Below are 12,225 nucleotides of genomic sequence, written 5' to 3'. Positions count from 1 at the left end.
ACCGTTAAATAGGATTTAAAGTAGCCATAGGGAGAATTGCTAAATGTGACGTCGTTATCCGTGTGACTGCAACTACGACACCAGTTACATCTCAGCTTGATGCTCCCAGAGCGAAGAAGCAGTCGGTTATTATAGGATTTCCGATTGACGTGAGGTGAACTAACCGACCTATGTTGGCATCGAAGTTGTTTTTGGAAGCCAATTACAAGCTAAACTAAACAAATTGCCAAAGGAGTTTTAGATCAGTTGCTATTAAACTCGTGTTGGTCACTTGGTGGCAGATATTCCCTTTAGGAAAGACATTACACTAAATACTGTTACTGGTTTCAAATATATATGTTGATGTATGTTTGAAGGGACTATGGTTGTAGTGTTGGTGACGGTGCGTGGCCCATCCAAATGGTATATCTGGTAGAAATGTAAGTAAAGGTGGAATCTAGTAGAAATGTAAGTATAGGTGGAATCGTTGGATCGGTATTGCTACAGACAAAAGATAAGACAAACATCGTGCTTGTAGTGTGAGATGAATGGACACGCTTCCAGGTACATTTACGGTATGTACTCCCAACACGGGCAAAACTGTTAATTGAACAAATCTATACCGCAACACTATTTAATCCACCTCTGTGTACGTGCTATTGACAGATTAATTTCATGTGTTCGAAATCTAAGTGTATGTTTATTTTGTGCGGTATGCGCTGTTTGCTTTAAGGCAGAAGAGTTGCCTCCCTTGAGTTTTGGGGCAGGGAAAACACGGACACAAGCACATGGGCGGCTCGGCGCTATACCTCAGTCAAAAGGTATCAATGTATTAATGAATTAATGAATTGCATGTTTGCACGGGAAAAACAGAAACAAAACAGAACATCATTGTATATCCTGCAAATAAACTCTTGAAATAAGCAAGAGAAAATGACAAATTTTTACAGAAGAGATATCGACTGGTATTCATCACATTTGAGGATATAAACAGGTTCATCTAGCCCAATTACTGATAAAGTATATTGGAAATGCACATTGTCGCAAGACACGAGATGTGATTAGATTCATTGTGAGGACTGATTAAAGAAGTAGTAACCTCAGATGAATGTTACCGTCCCTCGCGAATCTCGACGCTTCTAGGACAGACAGTAGATTAAGGGACTTGTAGCTGACATAATTCGCAAGTGTACAGTGTCAGAGAATTAATTACCTGTACGATTAATTAGAACTCCGATGAAGGATGACTCATGCGTGGTTAAATTTAGAAAGGTATATTAAACATAGACACGAATAGACACGAGCTTGCCCTTTCAAAAATTGTTTCAATTATAAGTATACTCATGCCAATAATGGTTGTCACCCCCTTCAATTTTTTTAATTGGAGAGGGATGTGGGTAGGGGTGTGAGGTGTGTGGGGGTTGGGGTGGGGAGGGGGCTGACAACCATTATTGGCATGAGTAAATATTAATTTCCCCATCGATGTGATTCAGTTCCTTTTGCTGCTGATCCAGACATCCTAACGAGGGCAACAAGATCTCGTTGACATGTGTGCGTGCGTGCGTGCGTACGTGCATGCGTGAATGCGTGTACTTTAACTTATTTAAGGTTTATAGTGCTTGTCACTTAGATGCCTTACTGCAGTTTTACATGGAAAGCCAACTTTAAATACTGACCTTGATTGCAGTCTTTAAGATTACTTGTTTAAGGTAGACCGCACGGCAAAGTAACAACAAATATCATTTTTAAAACGAATCTAGGTATGGTACGACCTGGGATAGATAGTAATGTCAGCAATGAAGTATAATGTTGTGTGTTTAGTGACCTGAATGTCTGTTTCTTGCACTGTATACATTTCGCTAGTTTAACAATGCCAGACATCATACAAGCGTTGTGATGTTTTGATATTAAGGTGAGGTGAGGTGAAATTGGGTTTAACGTCGTGCTTGAAAATATTTCGCTCATATGACGACGTGCAAGCGTGTGTATGTGTATGTGCAGCTGCTTGTACTAACCCAGACTGAAACTGGTTTTATAGTGCTAGCCCACTGAGATACCATGCCGCAGTGAAGCATGAATACCCCACTCAGACACATTATATGACTCCGAGCCGACCAGTCCTTGTTGTCCCAATTAATGCCGAGCGCCAGGCAGGGACCAACAAGTACCATATTTTAACGTCTTTTGGTATGACGCGGTCGGGGATCGAACCCACGACCTTCTGCTCTCCGGGCGGACGCTCTAACCACTACACCACGGAGGCGGTCTTTGATATTAAGCATCAATTGTAAAGACGACAAGATTCAGGAGTTCACCTTGAGAGGCAAACACTGACAGGATGAGCTCACTGGTCCTTCAGATTTACGTTTTCTGTTTGTTAATACTCCCCAGTATTCCAGCTATATGAAACAGACATGAACATGCTCGAATTTACACCACGCAAACCATTGGTGGATGTTATGAGCACCGATCCACGCTGACGGGTACGATGTCACGTAATCACCGAGCATGTCCACATAATCTATTTAGTCATTTAGTACATGGCACAGGGATCAATTCTAGCCGGGGATCCCATTAAATGTCAGAACGTTGAAAGAAAGTTGTTACAGTTTTGTTTAATCCAGCTGACAGTTGCGTAAGATATGAAATGACATTTTCGAAAGTCTTTCGTCATTTTGATATAGATTTCGTCCCATTACTTATTCAAGTCGTGAAACCAATTCTTATTTTATGAGCGACCGTTCGGTAGCAATCGGTATTTTCAAAAATAAATCAGCCAGGTTGATAATGGTATCTTATCCCCATAGATACAATTGAACAAAATGTCAGACGTATATTTATCAGTCAGAAATGTCATAATTCTTTGCATCAATAACCATGGACCTTGCGTCACATACCACTTTGCTTCAGCAACATTTTCAAGTACATGAAAATATATACTCATGCCAATAATGGTTGTCACCCCCTTCAATTGTTTTAATTGGAGAGGGGGTGTGGGGTGGGTGTGTGAGGTGTGTGTGGGGTTGGGGTGGGGAGGGGGGTGACAACCATTATTGGCATGAGTATATGTCTGTAGGTGCTGTCATGATATCATTACGAGTGGCGTTTTTCAAGTGGTGCTTCTTGGAGAACCTCAGAAGAACGCGACCAAGGTAACTAAAACAGTTAATAAAACACAAGTTACCAAAATCAATTCCCGAAAATGCCCCATACCAATTCAAACTTTAGGAACCAACAGTTTCACATTGGTCAAGTATTAGACTCTCTCCCACAAGTTTGATTCAAAGGCTCAGTCAGGCGTTTCAGTTATTTCATGGTGGCCATATGAAGAATATTGAAAATTTGACGCATCAGTGACAAAGATGTCGTTTGATGAAATTCACTATTTTTTACTTTTACTATCAATTCCAGTGCTCTTTTCAGAACAATGGACTCTGATCGATGTGCATATGTTTGTGGCTTACGCGTATGTCACCAGTTGGTAAAGATATGCTTATCTTTCCCAGAAACATCTGGTGTCATCACTGTTTGATAGTGATTCATAGCAATATTGTCCGAATAGTGCACTCAACTTTGTTTGGGGCTGAGATTTCAAATGAATGTGGGAAAGGGTTCTGTCACCTTCACTGAACGATCGAATTAATACAAATACTATAATGCCAATGGATTTGGATAATATGGTTGTTGCATCACGGCTTGTCATCTTGACTGACGCAAGTCTTCATCATATTTAACTTCAATGAGGTCGGATATGCTGCTGTCAGGAAGAATTTGGGATTACTACCAGCGATCATAGGTTTCAGGGGACGGTGGGGTAGCCTAGTGGTTAAAGCGTTCGCTCGTTACGACGAAGACCCGGGTTCGAATCCCCACATGGGTACAATGTGTGAAGCCCATTTCTGGTGTCCCCCGCCGTGATATTGCTGGATTATTGCTAAAAGCGGCGTTAAACCAAACTCAGTCAGTCATAGGTTTCAGGAACGTCAAAAGGACGCAACTCTGTACAATGCATCTGTACCAGGGCGTGGAATCATCCCACAGATGACGTCCTTACCATGTCAGCATTCTGACGGGGTTAACCTCTTTTGTCATGTGGACAAGACGTCCGTCTTTGGATCAGAGGTCCGTGGTTCGAATCCCACCACGGCACTCGGAAATTCTAGGGCCGCTACACATCAAACGACTCGGGCTTCAGTGTTTCAATTTGTTAAAAAGCGTTTATTCCATTAGAGCGATGTAACAACATATCTCGTCTATCACTAAAACACTCGCATCTCTCAAAGACAGAGGAGCAATTACAGCAACCTGGACATTGTCCGCCATGATAAATGAGGACTTTAATCACATGTCTAGCAAGGGCGAACTAGCTATTTCAGATTACGTTGGATCAATTGTGCATACATGTTCGTGCATGACTAGTATTCATGCAATATGGCATTGTATATATACTATATTTTGTCCTGGGTCAATATGGATTCAATATTTTGTAAAGATAAACGAATGCAATGATTTAGCAGACAGTGGTAATTCCCGATGGAAGTCTGTAGGCATTGACGATAAACTTCACAGTAAGCAAGCATTGTTCTCAAGAAACTAGTTCATTTGTTTGCATTTTTTGTAAACACAAATCACGTAAATCAATAAACTCATATGAAGGTTTCTAGATTGTATCGTTTTATTATTCGATTTGAGGTATAATTATTCATGCACCTGTATTGTCCCATATATTTTTGTTCCATTAAAAGTTCCAGTGATGGATTTTATCAGCAAGTCTTTGAGTTCACCGAAATCTTCCAGACAGCAATTGTTACCGAAGGCCAGTTCTAATCAGGATCCTGACTAAGAAGTATATATAAAATTGATTAATTTTACTTGATTACCTGAATGTCATAACCACTTACACTGGCTTATGAACACAAGATACAAACAACTGGTGATGACAATCTGAGGTTTGCGTCTATATACAAGTATTAATGTCCCAAAATATCGCCAATGTCGATCATCCCGCGGCTATTCTTTCTCACCAGGAATTGGGAGAAATTTACTGAAGGCGATCTTATTCCTTGCTAGTAATGTCTGTTTGATTACCCAGTAGTGTCGTACAGCATTGATCAAAGGGTAGCCAATAATCCAGAGATGAGTTGTAGCGCCTACACTTTCTCTGTGTTTCTAGACTGTAAGATGTGCTGAGACATGGCTTCAGTAGACTTTCATTTTTCCTTTTCATATAGGTTCGAATGGATATCTAATTATGTGTGCTCCTATCTAAACTGAGTACATACTTGCCCAAAACATTGTATTCATCAATGGTGTATATCTTATCGACAATAAAATGCTTTAGATGTTCAATATAGTAGGTTTATTACTGCATAGGAAGTATCTCTTGTGTAAAAGTCTAATTTGGAATTTGCAGCGTCAAGATCTTTCTGAATCCAATAATCAATGGCACGACTGATTGGCACACTGTGAAAATGGTTAAACATTGGAGAACAATGGATATTTGTGCTTCCTTAGTTAAGAACCCTTGAAAACATTTTTTTAAATGAGTTGCTGCTGTTTTCACAGCATGGGGCGTTTCTGGAGAAATGAGTTTACAGAAATGAGGATGACTTGCTATTTATGAATATTCCACCAATATAAAGATTCAAATCTTCTTTTATGGAACTGCCATACTGTTGTTGTCCCCCACAATAACAGGATTTATACATTTCATGTTCTGAGTAGGCAAACAAACATATGCTTCATGGTACATTCAAAATATTTATGTTCACAGACACGTTGGTAATGACATTATCCGCTGGTAGGTTTTACAAGCACATATTCATATTATCCATAAACATACGTTCATACGTTGGTGATGAATGCGCCAAATCACATTCCAGCAAACAATTCATTTCCATATTACATTGTTCGTTTGACAATGCGACATCTCTCCTAAAGAAGGAATCATCACTCTGTTGACCTGTGCATTGTCATGCGTTTGTAGTCGGATTCAATGAATATATTCACTTCAATATTCACTGAATATAGGAATCGATTAGTCGCGTCCACTCCAGTACATTGATTTTAGGAAGAGTATTGTACCCATTTTGGTCTTTCATCACATTAATCTGTGTATTCCTTATTGAGACAGTTTGTTTTATTTCAGAGTACATTTCATGGTTTCTGTTCTTTCTTCCAATAATTCCGTTGTTTTTTCAAAAGTCGTATCCTCAGTGAAAACCATGCATTCCAACTGTGTCTAACCATGCATCTCACATTAAGTGTATGACTATATGTTTTTCAGTGTGTCTGATCTGTGTGCCTATGGCCGTGGGGCAAGCTGTTTACAAAGTGTGGATATATGGAGAATTCATGTGCAAGATAACAACATTCTTACAAGGTAAGTATTTTGTTTATGTTCAAGAAAGAAAAACAAATAACACAACCCATTTACTTCACGTTAACTGTAGGTCTATGTGCCAGTACTCAGATTTCAGTAGCCAAAAGAGCTGAGTATGCATGCCAGGTGATACCTAGAACATTTACAATTTACACCATGATGGTCTGAATATGTTAATCTGGATATGATAATTTGTGTCATTTTAAGAAAAAAATGTTTCTGATAACAGATAAGGAAACTAATTATTTGAATGCAACTGTCGTTCAGATGTACTTTTACAATACCGTGAAGGAAAATCTTAAAACAGCTTCTGATAACAATAGCAATATTTCACATCAACCTAAAACAGCAGGAGATAGTTGTGTACACGGAAAACCAATATCCCAGAGTTTCCCTAACTACAATGTTAGACACAATAAACATAACAGGACACGTTGCACGGATGGGAACGACCTGAGAGTCACAAAACTGTATTTGGCATGACCATCTCGACTAGAGACCCAGCACCTACCAACATCACCAAGCTTGGGCTAGCTCTTCAGGAGGAATGTCCGGCGCCGTGTTATTGCTGGTTTCTTGCACAATCAGCGTAAAACCACATTCACTGACACACACAGGAGTGCCAATAAATACTGCATACTATTCAGTGAGCCTTATTTCATAATGGTCGTTGTTCACAATGGTTGTTTCCAGACAATGACAGGCAACAGACTTCGGAATGACGCAAGATCTGTATGTTTAAGCTGTCAGAACTGGAACTCTCTGGGTACCGTTGGTCCCATACAGGCTTTATGGCTATGTTTGTACTGATGTCTACAATATTTAAGTCAATTCTGAAACAAGGAGAAGCATATAAACTGTCAAGACTTAAATAATAAATATTTTTCTTCAATAAGAGACACAGAGTTTACCAGTTCCTCTGATTCTATGAATGCTGTAGGCGAGTTTTGGTCCGACTGACTGACTGACAGACTGACTGACTAAAAACCTATTCTTGGCTTTTAGAGGAAACGGTTCTACGAGGAAAGTATTCGTATCCTAAGCCTAATGTAGTCGTTTGTAAATAGATCCTTCTAACGCCCTTCGTGCTGATATAGCCACGATTGCCTCACTGTGATGTACGTGAGTCTTTGCGACCATTTACTCTAATGCGGATGCATCGTATGGTTGCTGGATGGTCAAAAGGAGTAAAATCAATCAATATTTCCTCTCAAGGTGTAATCAAGTACCACACTTGATTGTGCAAGACGACTATTTTTATTGATATGCATCTAACTAAATCAGAGAGACCATAACATAAATATAAGTAAAACATGCATTTCGAGGGTGAATCTCCATGTGTTTAATCTACTGTAAGTCCGCATGGTCCCTAGTATGGTGATCTACCTTCAGTTGTTGGCAATATATAGCCTTTTTTGTACAGCATTGTCTTCTATAGTTTTTAGTTTTCCATACTAGTTTTATATCTATATCTGTGATCCTCTAGTTATTTTACTTCGTTCACAAGGTTTTATAATTTGACTTTATTTATTATTCAAATCCTTGTCACGATATGGCTGCAATATTGCCGATGTGACGTTAAATTTAACTCACTCACTCACTCCATGTGTTTAAAGTGACAGTAGGTCTCTTCGGGTGAAGCTTGTAATCAGTCAATCAGCGTTAAGGCTCAGAATTATGGGATCGAGTGAGTGACGCATTCCAGCCAGCACATCTTATCTCGAACTCGAACTGAAACCACAGAACTGAAACGAAGTTCTGAAATTGTTCCAATGCCGTTGAAGATAATTCTAACTACGAGTACTTACCGTTTCTAAACGACGTTGCATCTGCACTCTCCATGAGTCATGTCGAAGGAATATTTGTGTTTCTGATTGTGTTGTTATTTGTACAACATCGAAATATCTGATTTGAGGTGGACAAAAATGAAGAGACATAGTTGGCAGATGATGGGCTCAACGACCCACGCAGACTGAGACTTACACGACTTCATTTGTGTCGTCGGATGTTAATACAGAGGTTCCGTATCGGTGTGATAGATCTGACAGTGTCGAAGTTTAATGAGACAGAAATTGGCCCTTGGGACATTGCAACGTCTTTGCGCGGAATCCAGCGTGATCCCCAGCCAACCCTCCCTCTAACAAGCGTCATTGACAGACATTGTTTTCTTGAAGTACACTTTTGATAAGACTTTAAATTCACAATGGTGAAGGAAACAATTCTTTTAAGAAAAAAACAAACTATTTTCATTAACGAGTCAGGACGCCGAGATGTCGGAATTGTTTGGGTAACGGAATTAAAAATGAAAGGAATTTAAATACGATACCCATCATCCGTCTTGAATTTAATCTACACCAAGGGACATCGATTGAGGTATTTGTATTTCAACCTTTTTCAATTTGAAACATAATTCAAATATCTTTCTGCAATCTTGCAATTCACTTCTGGTGATAGCAGCATATTGCTGTTATCATATTCAAGTTAGTCTGTGCGTTCAGATTCGTCCAATCGTCTGTCAACGACATTACCTATTTCCCATGCTTTCTCTGGGTGGTAAAAAAGAAGAATGATATACTTTACGAAACGTAAGTGACAACACTCTTAATCTGAATTTCAGCGCTGGAAGCATGTGATAACAGGTCCTATAGCATATTGATTATGCATGTTAGTGTGATTTTTGTGCTTCTGTGAGTGGTGTGTGTGTGTGTGCGTGCGTGCGTGCGTGCGTTCGTCTTTTTTGATACATTATGTCAACATCGGCAAGAACACTGAGGCCCGGAAATGGGAGATTCCGACAGCAGTGAGTAGCAGCGTGGCGTCCCTCAACGATGTTATGTATATTTTGCCTGATGTGATGTCTCAGTTTTGTAGCATTACATTAATTTAAATGTGCAACGGCATTATGGAAATTAAGGTATCTTTCTGAACCTTCAAGTAATTGTCACGATGGTTTTGTCAACGGGTAAATTTAACATTTCTCACATATCAAGTTTTCATGTACACGTTACCTCCTACGTGTTGGTGATGTGTGATTAGGCTTGTGTGTTAGTCTGTTAATGTGTGTTGTTCATTGCCAAAGTACCTGGCGATATTAAAGCCAAAGCGCGGAAAATAATCAGCGAACCGCAGTCCCATAAAGCCGTTTGGCGACTTTGACATTTTCTTGTTACTGACCAACTGGATTTAATAGTCAGCTATATTTACCCCCCTGATCCTGGAGATCCTTCAGAGCATGTACGGCTTATCCTCGCTAGATCCAGAAGATGGACAGGAGGGGGAAATTGCTTGTCGTTCGATATACAGTAGTGGAAATCACGGGGAAGTCTATAGATTTTGTCTCAATAGAACCCTTCCTGTAATCCGTCGATTGAAATATTACGGGTTTCTGCTGGACAGATTGTCCGGCACCCCAGTGGTCAAGGAGACTGGACGTGACAAGAGACGTCAGCTGATGGTATCGGTGTTTTCTCTTGACCAGACAACGCACAGCGACCTGCCTGTCAGATGGCCAAAGAATGAGGCTAATAGTCTACGACCCTTCAGGCCTTATCGGACTGAAAAATGATCAACAAAACCAGAATCCATACAACGGTGTATGGTTTCTGACAGAACCAGTGAAACGAAAATGGAAGTGAAATAACAATAAAACCCAAAAGATGGAATTATTTATGATTAATTATTTTTTTAAATTGAAAAGGTTGAAATACAAATACCTTAATCGATGTTCATTGGTTTAAATTAAATCAATTTCACTAGTCACACTGAACACGGAAAAGTCGCATATGTTTATGTAAATGTGTCACTGAGGACAGTCCCGAGGTGAATATCGCGACCAGTTATTTCAGATTAACGTACAGTCCCGTTTCCATATGCTGATTGTATGTAAATATATGTTTATATAGTACACTTTGCAGTAATCCTCTAAGTCGAGCCTGCGCACCCAACGAAAGAAAGTGTCGTTCTTGTCAAGAGGGTAATACTTCGATCTTCGTGTTCGCGTATGTTTCCCTTGTTTTACATGAAATAAAAATATTCATGAATTTCAACAGTCTCCTACTCGTGTAACATACAAACACCACACGCATGCCTATGTTATTGCTGAACAAACACAATCTATCATATCGCACAAAGAGCAATGGCAGACAGAATATACAAGGTCGAACTTACTGCTGTCTGTAAAGCTTGGACCTTGGGTATTCCTTTTCTAGTCCTCCTTGTGTGCTGTGGAGCCACGGGTAACTCGTACCATTGGTAGCTTCCTTCAACTTCGACACATCTGTGTTTGACTGTGCATCAACCACAGCGCATGCACCATGCATATGCATGAAGGAGGTAATGTACATACGTTTGTCATTAATGAACATATCCGTGAAGATTCGGTCTCGAACTGATCTTCAGCAACACGCGGTGGTCACCTTTGGTACGGATGATTGGACTTAGTGTCTTGGCTGATGCATGTCAACGTATCCCGATTACGTAGATCGATCTTCATGTTGTCAATCATTTGATTGTCTGGTCCGGACTTAATTATTTAGATGCCGTTGTGATATTGCTGAGTGGGTGTTAACAGACAGACAGACAGACAGAGAGTTTATTCTCAAAAGAACCCACCAACGGTGGTACATGAGAAAAGTACAATATAAATTCGCATATGATAATATAATCACTCATGATGACAGCAATATAAGGTAAATACATATATATAGTGAAATTTTCAATGAAATATGACAAAGTAAGTTAGCATGATTCTCATGCAGCTGCAACTAGTCTGAAGATGATGTTGATGAATTTAGACAGGTTTTTCACATTTTTTACTCTGGTGCTAGATAAACATTTTTTTTAGCTTGAACATATTAGGCCATTCGTAGAGATCTTTACGTATGTGTATAGACCGCGGCTGGAGAAGGGCTTCACACCTGAACAGGTAGTGGAACTCATCACCAACCGCTGGGGAATTACATAGATGGCACAAACGTTCCACTCTTGGGGTATCAGACCAGCGTCCGGTTTCAATTGGTAAATTGTGATTTCTTGTTCTAATATTCAAGATTGGATAATAGACGTTTTTAGGTAGATAAAGGTATTTTTCAAAACTTATATTTTCTTTAAACATTTTATATTAACCAACAAACACACAATCACACATCAATGCATGTGTTACAGATTGATTGTCCACACTGCAGTTGTTTCACAAGGTCTTTTCAAAGTACCGAGTAATAAGAGTTTATTCCTTAAAGGGGTATGTATGATAAAACTTGGTCCCGTCTCAATATGGCTAAAAAAATAAACGTTGATATTCATTTTAACTCACTCACAGAAAAGAGGCAACCGGCCCATTATACAAGTTACAGCGAGACATGGCCCACAGTTACAGAAAGCCGACTCATGAAAACACTATGTCAAAATGTATAGCATTGTATTTGTCCTTATTGAAGCGGTAATTAATACGTTTCTTAAGTCATGGGTATAGGACAGTAATTAATCTATTAGGGACCGTTCATAATTTATGGCTAGGGGGTGGGTGGGTGGTTATGATGATTTTTATTTAGAAGCATGTACAATGTGAATGACCCCCTAAAATTCATGTACAAAATAAGTGACCCCCTGCGTGTCATGTACAAAATCAATGATCCCCCGTCCCCTTCCCTTAATTTCTAAACATAATTTTATACATATTTTTATGTACAAAATTGCTGACCCCCCTAGTACGTGTGTACAAAATTGCTGACACCCCTAGCTCCGCAGATCAAAATGGGTGACCCCCCCCTTAAAATCATCATCACCCCCCTAGCCATATATTATGAACGTAAGTTGTGGGATAGAATATAAACACCAATCTTCTTATTCGTGAGTTGGATAACTTT

General features: G+C 39.5%; 1 protein-coding gene across 1 annotated transcript in view; it reads left to right on the top strand.

The window, feature by feature from the left end:
• LOC124255020 (galanin receptor 2a-like) overlaps positions 1-12,225 on the top strand; it is an 80,337-nt gene that overhangs the window by 55,301 nt on the left and 12,811 nt on the right. Inside the window, exon 2 of the mRNA XM_046688857.1 lies at positions 6,266-6,361. Coding sequence (XP_046544813.1) covers positions 6,266-6,361 — 96 coding nt within the window. The remainder of the gene's footprint in view (positions 1-6,265; positions 6,362-12,225) is intronic.

The sequence above is a fragment of the Haliotis rubra genome, unplaced genomic scaffold (genome assembly GCF_003918875.1).
Source record: "Haliotis rubra isolate DU_JTF1 unplaced genomic scaffold, ASM391887v1 Scf59, whole genome shotgun sequence".
Lineage (NCBI taxonomy): Eukaryota > Metazoa > Mollusca > Gastropoda > Lepetellida > Haliotidae > Haliotis > Haliotis rubra.
This window is presented reverse-complemented; position numbering and strand designations above follow the sequence as displayed.